This window comes from Aotus nancymaae, unplaced genomic scaffold (genome assembly GCF_030222135.1).
Source record: "Aotus nancymaae isolate 86718 unplaced genomic scaffold, 86718_ANA_hifiasm-v0.15.2.pri h1tg000057l, whole genome shotgun sequence".
In the NCBI taxonomy this organism is placed as follows: Eukaryota; Metazoa; Chordata; class Mammalia; order Primates; family Aotidae; genus Aotus; species Aotus nancymaae.
Window position 1 is genome coordinate 2869914 of NW_026988471.1, and position 25361 is coordinate 2895274.

At 45.5% G+C, this 25361-nt stretch overlaps 1 protein-coding gene across 4 annotated transcripts; it reads right to left on the reverse strand.

The window, feature by feature from the left end:
• Positions 1–4058: 4058 nt before the first annotated feature.
• Positions 4059–17931, reverse strand: RNASEH1 (ribonuclease H1). Of its 4 annotated transcripts, none has more exons than XR_010337881.1 (9): positions 17732–17931; positions 16377–16492; positions 14540–14704; positions 12901–13000; positions 11868–11922; positions 11447–11531; positions 10746–10882; positions 5746–8438; positions 4059–5049 (listed from the first exon to the last, which is right to left on the reverse strand). XR_010337881.1 is itself a non-coding variant. In XM_012441968.3 (9 exons), the coding sequence occupies exons 1-8, from the start codon at positions 17857–17859 to the stop codon at positions 8352–8354; spliced, it is 873 nt and encodes a 290-aa protein (XP_012297391.2). In that variant the 5' UTR covers positions 17860–17931; the 3' UTR covers positions 4059–7211; positions 8342–8351. The 4 variants fall into 4 exon arrangements, 3 of the variants coding, with proteins under 3 accessions (XP_012297391.2, XP_012297392.2, XP_012297390.2); XM_012441968.3 differs by having other exon boundaries at positions 4059–7211; positions 8342–8438; XM_012441969.2 differs by having other exon boundaries at positions 4059–8438; positions 10746–10870.
• Positions 17932–25361: the final 7430 nt, after the last annotated feature.

A 25361-nucleotide genomic window follows, 5' to 3' on the forward strand; every position in this document is an offset into this window, starting at 1 on the left:
TTTGGGGGACACATTCAGTTCATAACTGTGATCCCCCTAAGTTTTCCTCTGGGTAATGTTAGGTTAAAGCATGTCGTCTACCTAAAAGGAGCACACTACATATTATATGAATCTCAGATACTCAGCACACGGCGCTGTGTCACAGTGTTTCTTCCACAGAGGGACTGGGGTGGGATCTGAACACCTCAGCTCAGCACGTGTCCACCTGGCCACCGGGGTTTCTGCTGGGGAGAGTTCCACACGTTGCAAACCCATGCCCTTTATTTGGCCTCTTTGAAGCAGACCTTTCAAATATTTTCACCAAATATTTTAAAACAGGTATTACAACATGATTCAAAGATCAAAATGATATAACTGTGATAGTTAAAGCAGCTTTGGTCCTTGATTGCCCATCAAGAGACAGGAGTTGGCACAAGGTGACTCTGATCTTGTGTTGACATAAGTGTTTGTCAAAGAACAACTTTCATCAAAATATGCTTGCAAATTAAGATTCTTTGGTGATACGGGAAGCCGCCAGTATATGATGAGGGTTTTGGACAAAAACAAATGTCAATGAAATGGGAAACAAGGTTTGTGGCTCCGATCCCAGCATGCTGGAGGCTGAGGCTGAAGAACTGCTTGAGCCCAGAAGTTGAAGACCAGCCTGGACAACATAGTAAGACCCGGAAGACCCCACCTCTAAGAAAAATAAAAATTAGCTGGGCATGGTGGCACACACTTGTAGTCCCAGCTACTCAGGAGGCTGAGGCTGGAGGATCACTTGAGCTCAGGAGGTAAGGCTGCAGTAAGCTATGACAGTGCCACTGTACTCTAACCTGGGTGACACAGAAAGACCCTGTCTCAAAAGAAAAAAGAGATTTAAAAAAAATTTTTTTTGGCTGAGCACGGTGGCTCACACTTGTAATCCCAGCATTTTGGGAGGCTGAGGTAGGCAGATCACCTGAGGTCGGGAGTTTGGGACCAGCCTACCAACATGGAAAAACCCTGTCTCTACTAAAAATACAAAATTAGCTTGGCGTAGTGGCACATGTCTGTTAATGTGTCACCCAGCTACTCAGGAGGCTGAGGCAGGAGAATTGCTTGAACCCGGGAGGTGGAGGATGCGGTGAGCTGAGGTCATGCCATTGCACTCCAGGCTGGGCAACAAGAGTGAAACTCTGTCTCAAAAAAAAAAATTTTTTTTTTGTTTAAGATAGCATACAGGCTGGGTGTGGTGGCTCACGCCTGTAATCCTAGCACTTTGGGAGGCTGAGGTGGATCACCTGAAGTCAGGAGTTGGAGACCAGCCTGGCCCAACATGGAGAAACCCTATCTCTACTAAAAATACAAAAAAATTAGCCAGGCGTGGTGGTGGGCACCTGTAGTCCCAGCTACTCTGGAGGTTGAGGCAGGAGAATCATTTGAACCCAGGAGGTGAAGGCTGCAGTGAGCCAAGATGGTGCCACTGCACTCTAGCCTGGGCAACAAGAGCAAAACTCCATTTAAAAAAAAAAAATTATATGTACATATATATATAAAATAACATAAAAAATTAAAAATCATACAGAGATGCATGCAGCAGTCTCATCATTCCCCTATTCCCACCCACAGCATCCTCTCCCCATTCCCAGCGTAGTGGGGTAACCACTCAGTGTTTGGGAACTGTTTTGTGTCCCGAGGCACAAGGCAGCCTGCTGAAACACGGATCAGTACTTTAGCATCCTCTCCCCATTCCCAGCATAGTGGAGTAACCGCTCAGTGTTTGTGAATTGTGTGTTCCGAGGCACAAGGCAGCCTGCTGAAACACGAATCAGTACTTTCCGTTTTCCACCTAACAGCGCCCAGAGATCCTGCTGGTCTGTGGGTACTTACGAGCTGTCACTCCTTCTAACGCTGTTTATTCCACAGCCGCTTCAGATGCCAGTACTGTTTCCAGTTATCGGATATTAAAAACCTGGCCGTCTTTTATTTTTATGCATGCAGGTGTATCTACAGCATGAATTCCGCAGAGTGGGGACTGGTGGGTTAGAGTATTGCATCTGTAGTGCGGACAGTGGGCCGCGCCTGCCTGGGGTTGAGGGGTGCCAATGTGCACTCAGCACCACACAGGGGAGCACATGTTTCCAGGCAGCCTCAGCAACGTGTGCACTGTTGCTAATATCATAGAGAAAACGACGTCTTGGTGTTTTAATTTGCATTCTCTCATGAGTGAAGTTGAGCATCTTTTCATTCCTAAAGGACGCTGTTTCTTTTTCTGTAAACAATTTGACTAATCCATTCTCCTGAGTTATTAGTTGTTTTACCAATTTCTAGAAGTTCTTACATATTAGGGAAATTAGTCCTTTGTGATACGAGTTGCAAATTCTTTTCCTAATTTGCTTTTGCTTACAGCTCTTCAAAACTCTTTTGTATTAAGCTTTTACTCGTAGTCGTCTTTCATGGTGGCTGGATGTTAAATCCTAGGTTAAAGGCCCTTGCTTACTGTTGAGGTACTGCCTTTAATATACACGACACTGTGCATACTTAGGTCTAGAGAACAGAGCTCTTCTGCTGGGGGTAGAGAAAGCAGCCCACTCGCCTTTTCTCACTTCATTGACCACATTTGTCTTTGTCTAAAACCCTACCACCGTATACTGGCAGCTTTCCCTATCACCAGATCATCTTAATTTGGAGGCATATTTTGATGAAAGTTGTTCTTTGACAAATACTTATGTCAACACAAGATCAGAGTTGCCTTGTGCCAACTCCTGGCTCTCAATGGGCTATTAAGAACCAAAGCTAGTTTAACTAGCTGGCCAGGTATTCACCCAGCAAATAGTGTCTTCTGTGTGCCGGGAGGCACAACGCGGGCAGATGCAGCCAGCCCTCCCAGTACTACTCCTGAGTGTTTGTGAACTCAGGAACCATGACTGACCACCATGATCATTGCTATGTGTTTTGTTCTGATGACATCCTTTTACTGAGTTCTGAACATCAACTCATCACATGAATAAAAAGGGGGCTTTAGTTGAGTGACCTATTCCTTCTTGCTCCAGAACTGCTGGAATATTAGAATTAGGAAAAAGACCAAAAAACACCAAGGGCCTCCTTTTCAGACACACGATCTGAGGCCCAGACTTGCTCAACCTGAAATAAACAATATCACCTGAATCAGGAATGCAGCATTCACTGGTTCCTACTTAGTTACCCAAGCTGATCACTAGCCAGGAGGGCTTTTTCCTTCTCAGTCTGTTTGACCTCCAACCTCATGCGCTTTTGTGCCTGTCCTACAAGACAGCAGAGGGGCTTTCTTCAAGCTTCAGCAATGGCATGACACCGGGAGGGGAGTGCTGCACGGAGAACACTTCTTCCACAGCCTGTTTGTACAGCGTGAACATCTGATTTTGGAAGCAGCACCCGTTGAAAGCTTATATATTCCACAATATACAGCACAATCTGATATGTAACAGTCACTCAAGTATCTTCTGAATTGGAGCTGATGAAGATGTAATTATATATCATTGTAAATTTCTAAAGATATAAAAAATGCAGCTGATATTTTGATTCTCAGTAATGTATTTCCTTTTAATAAAAAGAAAATTGATGAAATTGCCCCCTAAAACTTTATGATTCCTTCTTAGCCGAGTGTGGCTGGACCTTCGTTCCTCCGGCTTCACGTGCGTTCTGCTGCACTGACACCGTATTTGTGAAAATCCACAGACTGTCAAGATTTTGGAGGCACAACTTTTCATCTCTGTACTTTCAATTCTGGTGTAATTTTTCACTTTTTTAAATCACAGATTCTCAAATGGCAGGGGCAGCAGTAGGAGCATACTTTTGGATCTTCTCAGATCCTCACCTAAAAACACGACTAAACAGCAAAACCAAAAACGCACCGACATTTGTAACAGAATGAGGTGACAGTGTTGCCAAGGATGTGGAGTGAGCTGGAACTTTCCTGCCTGGCTGGAGGGAATGGAAAATGTAAAGCTCACACTTGGAAAAGTTTCCGTTTCTTAAGAAGCATACACCTGTCATGTGACCCAGGCATCCGCTCCAAGGCATTTACCCCAGAGAAACAGAAGACAAAGACGAGGACATAAATGTTCACGGCAGCTTTACTTGCTTTATCGTATTTAGTCAGAAAACGAAAACAATGGAAACGTGCCAGTCAGCAGGTAAACACTGTGGCACAGCCATACAACACAGTGCGGACTGCTGATACACACAGTGAATGCTAAAACAATTATGTGGAGCAAAGAAGCACCTCCCCCCACAGTACTTGTTCTAGGATTCCACTCATATATAATTCTAGAAAATATAAATTAATCTTTAGCGAGAGCAAGCAGAACAGTGGTTGCCTGAGGATGGGGGACACGGAGGAACAGTTTACAAAAGCTGTGAAAATACTGTTGGTGGTGATGGACGTGTTTTGCTGATAGCTTCATGGGAATATGCATTGGTCACTTTACATATGTGCAATTTATTATCTGTCAGTTACACCTCAATAGAGCCGTTTTAAAAAGCAAGGTGGGGCTGGGTTTGGTGGCTCACACCTGTAATCCCAGAACTTTAGGAGGCTAAGGGAGGATTCCTTGAGGCCAGGAGTTTAAGACCAGCCTGGGCTACAGAGAGAGACACTGTTTCTATTTCAAATAACAAAAGTGGTGAGATAACAACATTTACAACTCAAAAAAAGTGGTGCGATAACATTTACAACTCAAAAAGAAACAAAGAAAGAGGTGAAAGAGATTCCAGAGACGGTGGCAAACACTGAAAACAGGCAACTTAGGTTTCGACACACAGATAACGGGGATCGCCAAAGGAAAAAAATGTAGCAAGAAAAATATAACACTAAACTACAGTTCAAGCAATCTTAAAATAACAGATTTGAAAGTACGCGTAGAAAGCGCACCCATACACCTGCAAACAAGGACCAGGACAACCAACACCAACACATGATACATTCGAATACCACTGCTGACTTGAGAGAAAAAGGAAAAAATCCTTCAGGCATCTAAGCAACAACAGCATACGACTTGTCAGGGGAAGCAAATAAGATTCATCAGGCTTTTCATGCATCACTGTATGCTGGAAGAAAACAGAATAAAACAATTCAGATCCTCAAAGAAAATCTGAGCCAAGAGTTTCATCTCCGGCAAAACTGAATTCAACATTAGAAACTCACTGACCATACACAGGTTAAGACAACTGAACACACAGAAATGAGAGTCAATGGCGGTAAAAGGGAGCGATTTTTCTGACAGTGTAGACACAGTGCTGTTTTCATCATCACAACTAGTGCTACGGTATTAGTATTTTTAAAAACACTAAATGTTAAAGTGGAATAAAATGAGTGAGTGATTACGGAATATTCCACGCCATCGTCCTGTCTTGGGTGTGGGAGACACAGACATCTTATAGGAGAGGCTATGTATGGGCCCCACAACGCTGAATTTGTATTGGGAATATCGATACAGGTTCAGAAAATATTTTTTCTTTAAATGTGTGTGTGTAATGTTTGTATTTTTTTAAAGCTCTGTCCAATAAAAAGTCTGGAAACAATGACCAAACCTATAGCAATGAGCATCCTAGACTGTGGATCTAAATTACCAGCTCCACCAGAGACTCTTGGAAAAATAATGGATTCCCAATGTTAAACAGCATTAAGTTTGGCCTAAAACTGCCTCTGTGCATACTGACTTTGACTTAGAACCTCACTGAACATGTAAACAGACTGCGCCCTGATGTGAGAGTATACTCCTGTGATAAGCAGCAGAGTCTCACCGATCACAGGCTGAAGGCTGCAAAACATGGTGATGAGAAGCGGAGGCGGCACTGCTGTGAGCCTGGCCATGTCCACGTGTCTTTCCCTTCTTCCAGCTGTAACTGCAGCCTGCACGTGATGCGCAAGGGAGCGTTCTGACCTGCTTTTGGTCCTGAGTGCTACCCGGCTGAAGCAACTATTTTCTGCTCAATTAAACTGCGAACTTGTCTAAGGTTTTTCCTTTAAGAAAAGTTTGGGGCAGAAGCTGTACGAGATGGGCCTAGAGCACCTGCACAGGCCGGACTGCAGGCGCTATGCAGTGCGTCCGTGAATGCGCATGCACGCATGCTTATCAAAACTCAGGAGCCCAGCTGAAGAGGCTCCCTCTCACTGACCAAAGGAGTGAGTCCAAGTTAAACGAAGATAAATATCACAATGGATTGAAACCCATCAAATATGCTTAACTCCACAAATTCTGGTTTTTTTTAAAGACCAGGACTTGCTGTCACCCAGGCTGGAGTGGAGTGGCATTGTCACAGCTCACTGCATCCTCAACCTCCTGGGCTTAAGAGAGCCTCCCATCTCAGCCTCCAGAGTAGCTGGGACAACAGGCAGGCACCACCACAGCCGCCTACTTTTACTTTAATTTTCTGTAGAGACAGGGTATCGCTACATTACCCAGGCTAGTCTCAAACTCCTGGGCTCAAGTGATCCTCCTGCCTCAGCCTCCCAAAGTGCTGGGATTATAGGCATAAGCCACCATGCCCAGCCCATGAATTCTTAATATATATAAGTAAAAAACCTTAACAGCTCACCTTCTAAGGATGACAGAGAACTAATGCATTATCTTAAAAACTTACTGTGCAAGAGCAAAGAATCAAGCATTTATCCTGCCCTTCCTATATGAACTGTACCACTGGGTAACCAAATAGTATACAAAAGAAAACACTTTCCTAGAAAACCATTCCAGCGAATAAAGGCAAGCAAAAAGACAGAATATTACCATTTTGCAACCCCAAATAATTAACAGATCTTGGCCCTGAGCATCAGCTGCTGTTAACATGGACAAGGACTCCCGAGGAGAGCCCCTAACCGCCTAATCTCCTGCCAAAGGGCTCAAATCTGAGGCTCACAAAGCCTCTAGACCCAGCTGCCAATCCACAGGACACAGAGGACAGAGGATCATGCTGAACGCACCATGACCACGCGGTCAGCGAAATCTACACCGTGGGAAGCGACGGGACGAACGGCCCAGGCTCTTCAACAGATAACGGCAGGGAGAAGAGCGAGGCAGACAGGACTGCAAACGGAGACTGATCAAGTTAAAAAAGAAAGCGGACAAGACTAAACTGCCATCAAGAAACCAAGGAAGTCACTCTGTCAAAGTCAGAAATACTTCTGCAGCCAAGGAGCAGGAGAAGGGGGCTGTGGCTGGAGGGGCACTTGGAGAGCCTTCTGGGGTATCCGGCAAAGTAATTCTTCTTCCCTGGATGGTGGACACAAAGGTATTCACCTTACAATCATTACATTCAATAATCTATGTATTTGTTTTGTGTCATTTCCTGTATGTTTTTATTTTGTGATAAAAAGGTTTAAAACTAAATAATCATGTCAAACTTTTATTTATTTATTTTTGAGAGAGTCTCGTTCTGTTGCCCAGGCTGGAGTGCAGTGGTGCACGATCTCTGCTCACTGCAACCTCTGCCTCCCAGGCTCAAGTGATTCTTGTGCCTCAGCCTCCCGAGTAGCTAGGACTACATGCACGTGTCACCACACCCAGATAACTTTTGTATTTTTAGTAGAGACAGGGTTTTGCCATGTTGGCCAAGAAGGTCCTGAACTCCTGACCTCAGGTGATCTGCCCGCCTTGGCCTCCCAAAGTGCTGGGATTATAGATGTGAGCCACCACGCCCGGCCAGGGTCACACATTTTTTTTTTTTAATTTGCTCAGTTTTTAACAGAAGAACCAAATAAATTTTTGAAAGACTTATTTACACATCTTGGTCTTTACAAGTTGTAACTGTTCCTAGAGAATGGCCTGGCAGCCAGGGTTGCCTGCGGCTTTGCCCTATACTAAGTGCCCTGCAAGCAGGCGCGCGGGGCTGAGACCTAGCACACATCCTGCTCACTGAGCTGCCTGCCCAGGCCCTAGGCTGCATGTTTCTCTAATGTATCCACAGGCACAAGTCACTATACAAGCAGGAGACTCACTCCTATAAACCGGACGGTAAATGGATGCTTTCAGAATACTCCCAGACTTCTGAGTTGCATCTTTTAACCAATGTTTTTTAGATTTCTTATCAAAATAAATGTAAGCTGCAGCATTTTAGTCCATTTGCCTTGCTTGCCTGCAATAAAACAAGCAAGAACGTATGGAACCCAGTAAGCGTAATGCTGAAATCTCACATAACTCTCCAATCTCAAAGATGTTCAATTTATTATATACTTAACGATTTTTTATAAAATTGGGTCACAGAATGCCACTGCGCCTCCCTGATGCCGTGTGAAAGCCACGTCTGCCCATCCACTGCACCGGTCCCACCTGCAGGCTCTTTTCCACACCAGTAAGTACAAGCAGCAGAACAGCCACTGGCTCAAGTCTTCCCAAGGACTCACGTCACATGGGTCAGTCTTCCAATTGTTTAGCTCCTTCTCTGGCTAATCTATCAGCTTCTTCATTGCCCGTAAATCCCGAATGACCAGGAATGTGCATCTGTTAAAATAAATGTTTTCCTTTTATTTTTCCTCATCTTTACATAAGCAACACACAACTATATTCTCATTATAAAAGCTCAACCATTCAGAATAGACTGAGTAGCAGAAGCTCGCTCCAGCACTCCTCTACCTGACCCTGAACAGCATGCTGGAGATTCTTCGTGCACTTATGCAATGGATATATTTACAAACATTCCATTTTGTTTTTCTACAAATTTGATTTTACCGTTCATAATGTTATTTCCTCCCCCACGTATCAATTGGACTTGATAAGTTTTCCAGGGAAAACACAGGTATGTACAGATGGGTGGACAGATAAGTATGCAACACACGCACACGCTCCCTTGCAGCACCGTCAGAAAGAATCATGCACGTATGGAACTACTGTGCACACTTATGTTGCCAAAGCCGATTCACATGCCAGGCCACCAAACTGTTATCAGTGCTTCTGGGAAGGCAGAGCAAGGCAGGGTTGAGACAATGGCTGTACTTTAATTTGTTCTGTATTGCTTGAAAAAAACTTTTTTAATAAAAATGATTGTTTAGAAAACAGATGCTGGAGAGGATGTGGAGAAATAGGAACACTTTTACACTGTTGGTGGCTGTGGTAAATTAGGTCAACCACTGTGGAAAACAGTGTGGCGATTCCTCAAGGACCTAGAAATAGAAATTCCATTTGACCCAGCAATCCCATTACTGGGTATATATCCAAAGGATTATAAATCGTTCTACTATAAGGACACATGCACACGGATGTTCATTGCAGCACAGTTTACAATAGCAAAGACCTGGAACCAGCCCAAATGCTCATCGATGATAGACTGGACAGGAAAAATGTGGCACATATACACCATGGAATATTATGCAGCCATTAAAAACGAGGAGTTCACGTCCTTTGTAGGGACATGGATGAACCTGGAAACCATCATTCTCAGCAAACTGACACAAGAACACAAAATCAAACACCACATGTTCTCACTCATAGGTGGGTGTTGAACAAGGAGAACACATGGACACAGGGAGGGGAGCACTATACACAGGGGTCTGTTGGGGGGAGGGGGGACAGCGGGGGGGGTGGGGAGTTGGGGAGGGATAGCATGGGGAGAAATGCCAGATATAGGTGAAGGGGAGGGAGGCAGCAAATCATACTGCCACGTATGCACCTATGCAACAACCCTGCATGTTTTTCACATGTACCCCAAAACCTAAAATGCAATAAAAATAAATAAAAAATAAAAAATAAATAAAAATGATTGTTTAAAAAAATGCTTCCATCTTGGAGTAAAAGTTCTGTTACCAAGGCTTTCATCACACATCCTTACTAGTGTTTTAAACAAGATACACTGCAAGTTAGTTTTAACATATGACACATTCCAAAGAAACAAAGACGGGGATGTACAGCTGTCACAGTAATGCCCTGTGCCCAGGTTGGGCATTACTTTGTGCTCTTAAAATATAAGGATTGTAGAACATCCCTCAAACCACACTGCCTGTGTATATGCCTAGTGATACTCTCATTAAAACTGTATTACTAGTAGTAGCTCATGTCTGTAATCTCAAAGCACTTTTGAGAGGCCAAGGCAGGTGCATTGTTTGACGTCAAGAGTTTGAGACCAGCCTGGGTAACACAACAAAACCCCATCTCTACTAAAAACACAAAAATTAGCCAGGTGTGGTGGCACATGCCTGTAAACCCAGATACTTAGGAGGCTGAGGCACAAGAATCCCTGGCTCCCAGAAGGCAGAGGTTGCAGTGAGATCACACCACAGCCTGGAGTGACAGAGACTCTGTTTCAAAATCCAAACCAAACCAAAAAACTGTATTACTCATACGGTGATTAAAAGAATCAAATGTGTGTCTGTGGGTGGGTTTGGTTTTTTTTTTGAGACGGGTCTTGCTGTTGCTCAGGCTAGAGTGCAGTGGTACAATCTTGGCTCACTGTAACCTTGACCTCCCCAGCTCAAGTCATCCTCCCACCTCAGCCTTCTGAGTAGCTAGACTACAGGCATGCGCCACTATGCCTGGCTAATTTTTTATTTTTTCTAGAAACAGAGTCTCACCATGTTACCCAGGCTGGTCTCGAACTTCTGGGCTTAAGTAGTCAGTCTGCTTGGGCCTCCTAAAGTGCTAGATTATGAAGGGACCACTGTGTCCAGCCTCAGATATGTGTTAGTATAAATTATGATGTTGATTTCATGGAAGTTGTTATGTCTTTAAACCACTTACGTATACCATTAATCTCTAGTAAATTTAGCTTATCTGGTCATAATTGCCGTAAGACATTAACATTGAGAAGATACTCACCCACTGGATGTCCATGCCCTGGGTGAGCCTCTCCAGTGCCACAAAGTCCTCTTTGTTGATCACCTCTTTCCCTGTACTTGTCTTCCACCCATTTTTCTTCCAACCTTGAACCCAGTTAGTTATACCTACAAGAATGCCTGATCACTGGTGAGTCAATCTTGAGCGTCCTGCCTTCTTCACTTCCCTAGTCTTACCTCTTATAATCCATCCCACTTGTAATGAGTCACCATCCTTGACTCTTCTACTTCCTTAGCTGGCCTTAGTTGCTTTGGCCTTTGGCACAGCCTGAAATACTGCTCTCTCTTCCCTTTCCCCGAACTTGTATTCTACCTATAGCTGTCAGCTTAAGATGTCACTTCTCCCAGGAAGCCCTCCGCAGCCTCATAAGCATCCCCTACAGGGCATTTCCCAAAGAAGCGGTCAACACGCCGTCTGAAGTGACTTATGCATACACAGACTAGAAGTACCACTACAGCAGAGCCACTTCCACGTCTGACGGCATCTCTGATGCCTCGCAACGAAACAGGCATGTGGAAAACATCAGAGCAGATGAGACACTCCGAATCCCCACTCTGCTTAGTACCTGACGAGCCAGTGTCATCCCCCTATTTCCATTTCGGTCTTGCACTGTTACAACACCTCTTACCAATTTCCCTTCCTGGTTACTGGAAAAACAGAAGAAATCAACTGTGAAAACTTACCATTTATAGTAAACATACTGTCCGTATACAGAACCAATTTATTGATGTTTTGAGCCTTTGCTTGTTCAATGGCTTTGCAGGCTGCCTTGAAAAGACAAGTCAAGAGTCATTCCACAGAAAATGTTCAACTTTGACATTATTGATGCTCAAAGTCCTCAAAACTGAAACATCCCTTCTGTGCTGTGATGATTATACTCTCTGTATGAAGCACTACCATTACAATCCTCCTGCAGAGACACCTATCTGAAATAAGTTTTTAGAATTTTTCTACAAAATTCCAATTTTTCAGAATTATTATTAAACCCAAGCCTCATCTTCAAATATCTTATATCTATAGGTAGGAAAAAAATTAGCTGATTTATTTGATTTGCTCACACTCGATGCTCAGTAATTAGAGGCTTCAATAAATCTGATAACTTACATGAATTTCTGCTCTTTGGTTTGTCTGCCGCCCAGGAAGTCTAATGCCTACATTTCTGTTTCAAAACAGTACAAAAGAAAGTAAAATTATAAGGTGAATTCTCAAAGTGATTCTTCTTAATGGATAACAATAAACTAGTATGTATTTTTATTTGAAATATAAAAGCATCAAATAAAAGTCAAACTAACAGAGAGACTGCCAGAAGCAGAGAGGATAAAAGGTTTCCATATTCGGGAACCTGTTGACTCTCTGGGGTCCCACTAGGGCAGAGGAAGTAAGAGCTAGTTCTCTGTGGACCCTGAGTTAGGACCTGTGGCTCCAGCAAAAAGAATCCCAGGAGAAAACTCAGGAATAAGAATGGAGGGAGTGAGACCTCAGACTGAAACTACTAAAAACTTCCAGGAAATAAAGGAGGAAAATGAAATCAAGAAATCAGAAAAACCCTCAGATAAGTTATTTAAAATTTGGGGTCACCAGGAGATCCAGAGTTTCCTAAAAAAAGGAGCAATTTTTGGACCAGGCGTGGTGGCTCACACCTGTAATCCCAGCACTTTGGGAGGACAAGGTGGGAGGATCGCGTGAGCCCAGAACTTTGAGACCAGCCTGACCCACATAGTGAGACCTCATCTCTACTTTAAAAAAAAAAAGACTCCTCCACAGGGCAAGAAAGCAACACCAAAGCCAGGCGGGGTGGCTCACATCTATAATCCCAGCACTTTTTTCAAGGCAGGAGGATCACTTGAGCCCAGAAGGTCAAAGATGCAGTGAGCTGTTTCTGGCACTGCACTCCAGCCTGGGCAACAGAGTGACATTCTGTCTAAAAAACAAAACAAAACGAAGTAAAGCTGAGGTACCAACATTCTGAAGAGCGACGCTGCTCAGCACCAACACAATCCAAGCTGTGCCTCTGCTACTCCCTGCCAAAGCTATTTATCTGCAGGTTTTCCCAATAGTCAACCAATAAGCAGATCCGCCTCAGCTCACAAGTTGTGGAGCATGATTCAGGAAAACTCAGCTTCCTTCGATTACTTACAAAGGATGGCCCGGCCCCCAGTAAACGCCGATTCCTGCTCGTGGTCTCCTCCGCCCATTACTGGAGCAGCAGCCATCCGTGTAGACGACAACCGAGTCTCCTGTGGGAAGAGAGAAATAAACACTACTGGGCTGACCTCACATGTTGTCTAGGAAAACGTGCTCAATTCCTTACAAGGGGGCACCCAGCATTTATGCTCGGAATCCACTTACATTTTGGTCTTGCAGGCCAGGCAAGTTCAGGGTAAAGGCAGTTACTTTGTCAACTAGAGCCTGCTGCAGTAAGAACTACTGTTCACACCCTACACTGAGGGTTCAAATGACAATGACTCTGTCTCCACAACAGGGCCACCTTCACTCCCAGGGAGCCGTCCTTCCAGAGACAAGCAGAGCCTCAGCATGGCAGTGAGTCTGCCTGCCAGAGGGCCCAGTCTCCTGACCAGTGCTGGTCCCATTTCTTCCCTGGCATATTCGCTACTACTTCACTGTGGTTCCCATCTGTTCCTTTCCCTCTAGACAGACAGTGTGATTGACATACCAAGGCTGTAAACAACAAGGTGAAAAAGGACTGATGGGGCCACTCTCAGGCCCCTGGTGACCAGGACACTTCAGTAGTGTGGTGGGAGCAGAGGTCAGGTTGTAAAGTGTTAAAAGAGCTGGGCAAGAGGGCAAATAGAGGTCAGACGCGCAGGAAGTAGAAATGCTTGTCCTAAGAACGGCAGACTGAGCACAGTGGCAGCAAAGGGTTAGAGACGAGGACGTGCTCCTCATGGGAGTGGGTCAGAGGGCCGAGTGGAGTGTGGGTGTCGGACAAGGCTCCTTAGTTCAGCTGGAACATGACTGTATCAGCACGACTACAAACTTTCCGCCCAGCCACTGAACTGTTGGAGCCAGCACTGCCATCTGCCATGTTCCAGGTCACCGAGCCTCAAGCATGGTCAGTGGCTGGAAACAGCTCATTTCCCTGCTACTCCACAAATCTCTGCTTTAATTCCTACTAGTAAATCCCCCAATAAAGAATACTTGTGTGATCTTTTTTTAGATAACTGCAAAACTTATCTATAAATAATACAGCTTGGCACAACATTTTCTACTGGTTTCCCTTGAATTAAATCAGAACCTACAAATATACTGATTTATATTTTTAAATGCTACTTATTTCTGTTTTTTTGCACATATGTGTAAAAGACACAAAGGAGACTTAAGCTCACTACTACCCTACTTCTCAGGATAAAACAGAATCTCCTGTTTTCCAAAGATTGCAAATGAAAGCTTAAAATGCTGGTGCTAATCGATTATAACAAGCAGCTGTATGTGGGGCGTTCCTTATTTGAAAAAGCTGAAGCCTTTGCGTTTTATCTTGGTAACGTTAAGTACCGCATGCATAGGGAATATATTGGTATTTCAAAAGATTACAGTTACTCATTTATACATAAGGGTTTTCCTAAGAACAGCCAAAAGTTTAATTCTGTACCACTTGATCAATTATAAAGTAATGACCTTAGTGATTTCTAAACAATCTTTACATGTAACAATGAAGATGAAAAACATCAGCTCAAACTTCCCCCATTAAGTGGGAAATATCTTTTGCACATGTATTTTCATGATGTAACAATCAGGGAAACCCAAGGAAGATGTACCCATGTAGGAAAACATGTCTCTGCTAACTGGAGGCGCCGGCTCCACACTGGGCTTCAAGTGCTTTGCATACGGCTCTGTGCCTTCATCTCCATCTCCATCCAGTGGTTCACGGAGTCGCTTGCTGGCTTTCGTCTGTGATTCTTGTCCATGTTGATTTTCCTGCCCTGAAAGAGTCCACTTGTGAGCTGGAAACAATGAGCATAACTTGAAATGCTAGAGGATGAAGAAACCCAGTAAGTTATTTAGCACCATTAAATCAGACTTAAACACCCTCTGCACGTGGCCCTACAACAAGGGAATGACTCCACTCACACCATCTCAGACTTCCATATGCTGAGAAATCATTCCGAATTTTCCAAGAGAAGTTTGAGAAAGACAATGTGAGGACAACAGCAAGGCTCCTGTTGAAAATAAAACCTGGTTTTGATGGAGATAATAATACTAAGGGTTCTTGACCCTTTAGGGATCATGGACAGTTTGAAAATCCGAGGGGCTCTTCCTCCAGGAAAAACGTGGACCACAATTGTGTATATAACATCAGTGGTTACATATCCAGCTCAATTCTGGACACAACCTGCCTCTCTCTAAATTGTGCTTTGTCCAGGATTGTTATGATGACTCAAAGGAGCAGTTGTTCAGTGTTCAAGCATCTCAGTCGCCTCTAGAGAGACTGTTCAACATAAGATAATTAAAACTATGCTCTGCTCAGTCTTAATTTGCTGTAGTAAAAGTCTGTAAGTAACATTCATGTAAGATCACTTCAGGGTGGATTCAGAAATATTTTAAAAATCTTGTGCTCTAAAGTCATCACCCTGCTCATCTGAGTCTGCATATTGCACTTTCAACTTCCAATTATATCAGGCATTAATCTTATACTGAGCTTTAAACTTCGAATAACCATACTTTCTATTACACATAAAATTGGAAGAAATTGGCCGGGCATGGTGGCTCACGCCTGTAATCCTAGCACTTTGGGAGGCTGAGGCAGGTGGAGCACTTGAGCAGGAGTTCAAGACCAGCCTAGCCAATATGGTGAAATCCCATTTCTACTAAAAAAATACAAAAATGAGCCAGGCGTGGTGGCACACACCTGTAATCCCAACTACTTGGGACGCTGAGGCAGGAGACTCACTTGAACCCAGGAGGCAGAGATTGCAGTGAGCTGAGACTGCAACACTGCACTCCAGCCTGGGCAACAGAGCAAGACACTGTCTCCAAAAAAAAAAAAAAAAAGGAAGAAATTAAGATTGTGTAACTCTGTCCTCAATAGAAAGGAAACACCACAAAGGTGCATGCCAGGAAAAGAACCACACTCATTCCTGTAAAATTATAGTCCAATCAGTCTAATAACTATGCAAGTATTTTTTTTTTTTTTGAGTCGTCTTGTCCTGACGCCCAGGCTGGAGTGCAATGGTGCAATCTCGGCTCACTGCAGCCTCTACCTCCCAGGCTCAAGCAATTCTGCCTTAGCCTCTTGAGTAGCTGTGATTACAGGTGCACGCCACCATGGCTGGCTAATTTTTGTATTTTAATAGAGATGGAGTCTCATTATGTTGGCCAGGCCAAACAAATATTTTTTGAAAAGACAAAGAATGATGGCATAAAGAGTTGAATGGAGCAGGAGATCTCAGTCCTGACTTGTCCCTAATACTGTACGTAACATGAATCACTATTTTTAACTGTTCTCAGCCTATTTCCTAATTTGCAAAATGAAAACAATCACACTGTCTTCTCTATGTGCCTGGAGGGTAGCTCTATAGATCAAATACCATCTGGCATATGAAAACCTTTGAATAGGTTAAAACGTCACACTGATGGGACATGAGAGGTGACTACCTTCTGAAGTTTCTCGGCTTGCAGATTTCCTGACAAAGGCCCAGGCCTCATCCTCTGTGGCAAACTTCTTAAATCTGGCAGCAGGAAACCGGTCCACCTGAGCCTTGCACTCATTCCTGGAAAAGATGCGCAATGTTATTGCCTTCTTCCCTCCCTAACTTACCCCTTTGTAATTAAGATTTGTAAGGTTGGAAGTACAGTTGTCCCTTGGTATCAGAGGGGGACTGGTTCCAGGAAGGTCCTCCAACCCCATCAGATACCTGCATCAGAGGATGCTTAGGTCCTTTGTATTAAATGGTATATTTGCACAAAACCTATGCAAATCTTCTTGTATGCTTTAAATCACCTCTAGCTTATAATACCTAATACAATGTATACAATTGTTGTATTGTCTTTTCATGCATATTTAAAAATTACACTATTTTTATTTTTTCCAAATATTTTTGATCTATGGTTAGCTGAAACTGAGGATACAAACTGGACATGGAAGATCAATTTTTGTGTGAAAAGGGCAAAGGGTCACATCTTACAGTTCATAGTTTTATCTTGCGCGTCAGACTCTACACCTGTGTTGTTCTGTATGCCAGCCAGCTAGCACACCAGCACCACAGGCTTTTGTCAAACACAAAGCATAAAATAATACTGGGGTCTTAGAAAAAAAAAAATGAATCATTTCATTACAGCAAAAAGGTCAACTTCTGAGATGCTTCTTCCTCACTACTTTAGCTGGCATGCATAGGGAAACACACGTAAGGAACTTTGATATCTTGTAGGGGAAAGGGTTCTGGTGGTAAACACGGAACACCTGGGCTCAAGTCCTTCCTCTGTCAGTTACTCAACCTGTGAACTTCCTGACGACAGTAACTACACCTGAAAATGAGAATAATCCCACTCACCTCCAAGTGTTGTTACAAGGATCCACTGCAAATACTAGCTTATATAGAATTTATCTTTTTTAAATCGGAAGGTCAGGTTAGGTACTGAGTTCCAGTTCCAACTTAGCTGGTACGGAAACTCTTCTGGTAATGTGGCTTGGTTCTGATTACGTGTCACTTTTTGTTGCACTTTAACTGCAACAAAGATGAAGAATCAAACACAGGGTTTATTAGACCACCCGTAAGCTTTATGTGGCGTTTCTGATATTCCAAACGAGGATTCAGGACCAGCCCCTGGCCATGAGCCTCCTGGAACCCCGTCGGCTGAGGAGGAAGGCGAGGCGGCCCCCAGACCACCCACAGCCACCGCGCACTGCACAGGCTCGGACGGCCAGGCTCCCGCCGCCGGGATTCGCTGAGCCCCGGCCTCCCTTCGCCCCGGTGCCGGCAGGGAGGCCCCTCGACGGGCGGGCCACTCACCAGGTCAGAAAGACCCCGGTCTTGCGGCCCCTCCTCACGGCATAGAACATCCCGAACCCGCGAGAGGCGGAGCGACAGCGCACGGCGGCCAAGGCGACTCTGTGGGCCAGAAACAGAAGCCGGCTCATCGCTCACTCCCGTCACCGGGAAGCATTTCCGCTCCCCGCTCAGCGCGGGCAAGACCCGGCGCGCTCACCGTCGCATTTCCGTCAGAGGCGCGGGAAGATGACGCACGTCTGGGCGGAGTCAGGGCGGGGCTTACGGAGGGGCGGGGTCGCAGAGCTGACCCGGCCGCTGACCAGCCTGAACTCGTCAGCTTCCGGTCGGTCTTGGAGGAAGCTGAGCCAGGGCTGAGGTCCCAAAGGCGGGCGACGTCTGGGATGGGACCGAGCCTATGGGAGCCGGGCCTGAGGCGCACTTGGCCAGACTGAAGCCTAGGGCCCCGCAGAGGAGGGTCGCGATGGACGCTGTGGAACCCCTTCTCTCCCCTCCCCGAGGCCGCAGTTCGGGGGCCACGCCCCGGCGCGCTCGCGGCACCGAGGGAAGCCCTTCAACCCCCGGGCGCCCAGCACCAACGTGCGGTGACCGCGGGTCCTCGAGGGCTCCGGGAATGCGGATCTGCTCTCAGGGCTGGGGCCAAATGAACGAACGCACATTTTGTAGTGGGCAGAAGGATGTAAGGAATCATGAATTAGAATAAGCACAAAGGAGGGCCAGAGGGGAGGCCGCGGAAGCCGCGTTCCTCTCCTTGCCTTGGGCCCACACCCCCGAAGGGGCGCGTCCCCCTCCCTGCTCCGCTGCACACGGGTGTTTAACGAGGGGATGTCCAGTGCCTCAAGGAGTACCAACTGGGAGAAAACTGAATTGAGAAGGCAACTATGGCCAGGCACGGTGACTCACGCCTGTAATCCCAGCACTTTGGGAGGCCGAGATGCGTGGATCACCTGAGGTCAGGAGTTCGAGACCAGAGTGGCCAACATGGCGAAACCCCCATCTACTAGAAATACAAAAATTAGCCTGGCGCGGTAGCGGGTGACTGTAATCCCCACAATCCCTGTCACAGGGGATTGGTGTACAGATCATTTCATCTCCCAGGAATAAGCCTAGTACCTGATAGGTATTTTTTCTGATCCTCTCCCTCCCCCCATCCTCCACCCTCAGGTAGTCCCCAGTGCCCTCTGTTCCCCTCCTAATACCCTTGCATTCTTATTTTGGAACTCCCATGTGTAAGTGAGAACACGTGGCTTTCGGTTTTCTGTTTCTGCCTTAGTTTGCTTAGGATAATAGCCTCCAGCTGTATCCATGGTGCTGTAAAAGACATGCTCTGATTCCTTTGTATGGCTTCATAGTATTATTCCACGATGTATATATACCACATTTGCTTTATCCTAGTCTACTGTGATGGGCATTTATGTTGATTCCATGTCTTTGCTATTGTGAATAGTGAAAAGAACACACACAGGCATGTGTCTTTATGGTAGAATGATTTATATTCCTCTGGGTATCTACCCATTAATGGCATTGCTGGGTTGAATGGTAGTTCTGTTTTAAGTTCTTTGTGGAGGCCGGATGTGGTGGCTCACACCTGTAATCCCAGCACCTTGAGAGGCGAAGGTGGGTGGGTTATGAGGTCAGGAGTTCAAGACCAGCCTGACTAATACGGTGAAACCCTGTCTCTACTAAAAATATGAAAAATAGCCCGGTGAGGTGGTGCGTGGCTGTAGTCCCAGCTACTTGGGAGGCTGAGGCAGGAGAATAGCTTGAGCCCAGGAGGCAGAGGTTACAGTGAGCCAAGATCATGCCACTGCACTCCAGCCTGGGCAACAGAGTGAGACTCCATCCAAAAAAAAAAAAAAGTTATTTGTGGAATCACTATGCTGTTTCTGCAATGGCTGAACTAATTTCCACTCCCAATATTACATTGTCTATAGCTGAGAAAGCTGAAATGTAGAGATTAAGTCACTTGCCCTCAGACATGTAGACAGGAAGTGGTACAGCCAGGACTCAAACCTGCCTCCAAAGCCCATCCTCGTAAACCTCAGTCACGATTTTCAAAGTATGGTCCTCTGACCAGCAGCAAAAGCACCACCTGGATGCTCGTTAGACTTGGAAATTCAGGGCCTCAGCATGGGGAGCCCTGGGGTGGAGCCTGGCGGTTTGTGTTTGGGCAACCGCAGCTGACTCTGACTCCTTCATCAAAATAGAGGCCACTGTGCGTGACGGTCCCCACCCTGTGGCAGCCGGCCTCCCTCCTTCATTTCTGTTATTCCATCTTCTTCTTACAACAACCCTATGAGGCCGGCAAGGCAGAGGTCGATTTATTTAACAGATGAAGAAACTGAGCCTTGAGGTTTTATAACTTAACCAAAGTCATCACATTAGTTTTGGAACTGAAACTTCACTGGCAGATCTGGTTCTAGTCTGAGGCTGTAACTAGCACCAACAAGGACTCTGGGAGCCGTAAGGTCAGAGCAGGAGCTAGTGCCTCATTTCACTGCCTGTAGTGAAGGAGGAGAGGGAGGCCCAGAGCGCGGCTTCTCCTCCATGGTCTGAGCCACGATAGCGGGGCACTTACTCTGATGTGCTGATGAGCTTCTGTCTTATCTCCTGCAAGCCATTTGTGCTGTACTAGGATTCAGCAGTACAGTTTGAAACCTTAACTGCCCACATCCTGAGAGCCAGTCATGCAAAACCCATAGGAAATCTCAGGGCAGAAGTAGTTTGCCATAAGTGTTCCATTTCCTGAGTTTTTGTTGTGGTGACCGGGTCTTGCTCTGTCGCCGAGGCTGGAATGCATTGGCGCAGTCGTGTGCACTGCAGCCTCAACCTCCCGGGCTCAAGTCATCTTCCCACCTCAGCCTCCAAAACAGCTGGCATTACAGGTGGGCACCTCCTGTATAATTAAAAAAAAAAAATGTTTCGAGGTTACAGGGATCTGTGATAGCACCACTGCATTCCAGTCTAGACAACAGAGCAAGACACTGTCTCTTAAAAAAAGAAAAAAATTCTTTGTAGAGACAAGGTTTCACTCTATTGCTCAGGCTGGTCTCAAACTCCGGGCCTCAAGCAATCCTCCTGTGTGGGCCTCTCAAAGGACTGGGATTACAGGCGGGAGCCACTGTGCTCAGCCTCCATTTCCTGATGCAACCTGGTCACATTCCATTCATTATTCAGCAATCCCCACACCTTCACATCCTGCCCTGATGCCTAAGGTTGGGGAGTGGGAACTTCACTCTGGTGCAGGCCGTGTGGGGTCACCTTATCCATAGAGAACCTGGAAAGAGCGGTCAAGCCCGACTGAGCGTCAGAGTGCTCTGTTATTATAACTAAGCACGGGAATTCTAAACACCGTCAGGGAGAAATAATCTTCCCAGAAAAAAGAACAACAACTCTCTTGTTGGTCTAAGTCTAAGCAAATAGTTGTGGTTACTGCTGGGTTTTAATTATATGTCTGTAATTCCATTTTAATTCCTAATATCGTAATGAACATTTCTTTCATGGGAGTTAATCCCAAGGGCTCCCATCTCTGCACTTGGTTCCAACACATGTTCGGTCAGCCATAATAAATTTATTTGGTTCAGAAGCAAAATGCCAGCTTCAGGCACAGTTTGATCCAACTGGCGGGCACCGCGACCTCCTGCATGTAAACAGCAGGTTTGAAGCAAACCGTGGTAGCACTCTGACTATAAAGACAAGCAAGGAGAACTTGCTTTACTTCACTTCATTCTGTGTGATCACCTGTGTTTAAAATGTGAATCCGTGAAACAGGGCAGTGGGAACGCAAAGTGAAATCTTTTTATTATAGTGCAGATTTTAGCTCATATATTACATATTTTACTGAATTTGAATAATGTCTTTAAAATCGAAATATATTTTTTTGGCCAGGTACATTGGCTCATGCTTTGGGAGGTCAGTGCAGGAGGATTACTTGAGGCCGGGAGCTTGAGACCAGCCTGGGCAACACAGTGAGACCCTGTCTCTACAAAAAATTTTAAAGATTAGCCAAGCATGCTTGTGGTCCTAACTTCTTGGGAGCCTGAGGTGGGAGGATCTCTTAAGCCTGGGAGGCTGAGGCTGCAGTAAGCCGTCATTGAGCTACTGTACTCCAGCCTTGGCAACAGAGTGAGACCTTGTCTCGAAAAAAAAAAAGGAAATTTATTACTTTTTAAAAGTGTAATTTTTTGTTTTTTGAGATGGAGTTTTGCTGTTGTACCTAGGCTGGAGTGCAATGGCACGATATCGGCTCACTGCAACCTCCACCACCCGGGTTCAAGCGATTCTCCTGCCTCAGCCTCCTGAGTAGCTGGGATTATAAGCGGTTGCCACCATGCCCAGCAAATTTTTGTATTTTTAGTAGAGACGGAGCTTCAGCCAGTTGGCTAGGCTGCTCTCGAACGCTTGACCTCAGGTGATCCACCTGCTTTTTCCTCCCAAAGTGCTGGGAGTACAGGTGTGAGCCACCGTGCCCCACCAATTGTTGGTTTTAAAACCAAAGAAGAATTAGGAAAATGATGATTACTCCTATTACATGGTTATAATTGAAAAGACTTTTTTTAAAAATTTGTTGCTTATTTGTAACTAATAATTAACTGAGCATGAAATACTTTTGTTGAATGGACATGGGTGCTGAAATCATCCATTGTGGGTGTCCGACATGCTTGGAATGGATATAGATTAGATACCTGGTCCCTCCACATCTCATGTTGAAATCTGAGTCCCGGTGCTGCTGGTGGAGCTAACTGGGACGTCTTTGGGTCGTGCGCCTCTTCGTGCCATCCTCTTGTCCTCTTGGTCAGGAGTAAGTTCTCGCTGTTAGTTATTGCCAGAGCTGATTGTTGGAACGAGCCTGGCACCTCCCACACTCCTCTCTTCCTTCCTCTCTGGTGATCTGATGCCAGCTCCCCTTCCCCTTCTGCCATGAGCAGAAGCTCCCTGAGGGCCTCACCGGAAGCAGGTGCTGGCGCCACGCTTCTTGTATAGCCTGCAGAATCTTGAGCCAAATAAGCCTCTTTTCTTCATAAGTTACCCAGCCTCGAGTGTTCCTTTATAGCAACACAAACAGGCTCGGACAGAACGTCACTGCTACTGCCACAACCCCTGCGTGAGTCCTTCCATGTACACATCCCCTCGGAATCTGCTCGTTGTGGGAGAACTCTCCAGTTTGCCCTGAGACTGAAGAGCAGTGGAAATGCCCCTTGTGGCCCTGGGAATCAGTGGCACATTACTGTTCTGATGGCCTTTAACTGCAGTCTTCCGGGGACAAGGTGCTTGTATGTTTTACGCCAGTAAATGACAGGCCCTAAAGTAAGCTGTGAAGGAGGACAGTGCCAGCAAAAGTTTGATGCCTGGCGCTCTTTTCAGTAAGGCTTTGTGCGGTGATTCACCCACTCCAAACCTAAGTTTCCTTGCTGGCAAAATGGGGATAAAGTTCCTGGTGCACAAACGCCACAGAATTGCTGTGGAGGTCAAGGTGGCATAGTCGATGTGACGGCCTGGAGAACTGAATGATGAAGACACAGGTTGATGTATGAACCGTTTTCACCCAGTCCTCTCCTGCTCACCGCCTCTCCCTCACCTGGGACGTTCACATGCTTTGACTTTGGATTCCAGCTCCATGGTTTGCTGGTTGTGTACATCTGGGGTGTTGCTCCAACTCTGTTCTCTCCTGTGAAAAATGGAGAGAATTGCCCAGGTGTGGTGGCTCACACCTGTAATCCAGCACTTTGGGAGGCCGAGGCGGGCAGATCACCTGAGGTCAGGAGTTTGAGACCAGCCTGGCCAACATGGTGAAACCCTGTCTCTACTAAAAATACAAAAATTATCCGGGCATGTACAGGATGAAAAGAACACTCATTTTTTGTGGCAATTAATGGTAATAATAGTGTTTCTTTTGATGAGATATGTCGAAGGGGAGCAAATTACCAAATTATGATAAACATCATGAGTGTGAATATTTCTATATTTTAAATGTTAATATATGAGCAATTACCTTCCAAACACCCACAGGTCACCCATGTCTAAGGATGGTTTACTGCCATATAGGAAAAGTGGCCTTGACTTTACAGAGCAGGCCAGTGACCTTGCTTGAGGTAAGCGTGCGCTAACCCAGGAGTTCGCCCTTACTACAGCCTTGCACATTCATCTCACTTGCATTGGTCCATGGATGATGATGATAATAAAGGCTCCGCCAGCTGTAAGTGGATGGGAGAGAAAGGACCTTCTGTGAAATGCAGTCCATTAATTCTTGATCAAGCAGACAGGTCCATAAATTCATCTCACATGCAAGGACTCATTAGGAACTTTCCTTCTGTCACCCTGTCATTCACATTAAGATTTGGAGGGGGAGAATGACTTGGACACCGGTGGCCTCCCTCACCTATCTGACCTCTAGGCTTTCCGCAGCACAGAGATTATATATTCCAAGCACAGCATCCTACATAATAGAGAAGAAATTATATATATGTAATATACATATTTTTAATGAAAAAGTACTATATTTTAACAGGTAAATAGATCTTGGCTTTTAAACTGCTACCTTCCAGCCCCCAGCAGTATTCTGTCCTGGGCCAACTGTCTTGGGTCTCTTGGTCCCTCCAAGATGACACTGTATTGTAGTACTGTGCCGAGTTCCCTTGGTACTGGAAGGAATCTTTGTTCCTTGATGCTGCATTTCTTAATTCCCGTCTGTGGCTGGCTGGTTTGTTGCTGCTCAAAGTGTGGCCCCCAGATTAGTATCATCAGCATTGCCTGTGAGCTAATCAGAAATGCAACATATTGGACCTGCTGTGGACTGAATGTGTGTGTCCCCCCAAAGTGCATATGTGAAATCCTAACCCCCACAGTGAGGTTGTGAGAGCGGGGTCCCATAATGGGATGAGTGCCTTTATGAAAGAGGCACCTGGAGAGCTCCCTCAGCCCTTCTCCTACGTGAGGACACAGTGAGGAGATACTGTGAACAAGGAGGAGATGGTTCCTCTTCAGACACTGCATTTTCTGCCACCTTGATCTTGGGCTTCCAGTCTCCAGGGGGTGAGAAATGACTGTTGTTTATAAGCCACTCTGTCTGTGGCAGTTTGTCTCAGCAGCCCTGATAGGCTGAGATAGCACCCGCCCCCACCAAGTCCGGAACTGTGGAATCAGCATCTGCGTCCCACCGCGATCCCTGGGTGACCTGCTGTTTGTACACTGAAGCTGGAGACACACTGATTCTTAGAGATCATTTAACTCATGAATTTAATCCTCTCATTAGCAGAAGACTAAGTTGAGGAGCTGAAAGATTAGATGATTGATCCAATTATAGTTATGCCTGTTCTATACAAATAATATTCAGAGATAGCAGGACCTTAAGAATCATTTGTTTGGAAAAGTGCCCTCTAAATAAAAAAATCTGTGGTGAGGGGTGGGGAAGACCAAAACTAGGTGGTGGGAGGATCGATTGAGCCTGGGAGGTTGAGGCTGCAGTGAGCTGTGAGTGCAGCACCGAACTCCAGCCTGGGTGACAGAGTGAGAGCCTGTCTCAAAAAAAGAAAAAGAAAAAAGAGGGCAACCCATATCTCCGGGAACCCTCTCAGCAGTAGAGAGCTCTTCTCTTTCTTTTGCCTATTAAACTTCTGCTCTCAACCTAAAAAAA

Coding starts and splice junctions, on each gene's coding strand:
- RNASEH1 (XM_012441968.3), bottom strand. CDS start 17,859: ATGAGCCGGCTTCTGTTTCTGGCCCACAGAGTCGCCTTGGCCGCCGTG. Junction 16,493..17,731: donor ACCGGGGTCTTTCTGACCTG/GTGAGTGGCCCG, acceptor CATCTTTTCCAG/GAATGAGTGCAAGGCTCAGG. Junction 10,883..11,446: donor CAGTATGTTTACTATAAATG/GTAAGTTTTCAC, acceptor ACCAGTGATCAG/GCATTCTTGTAGGTATAACT.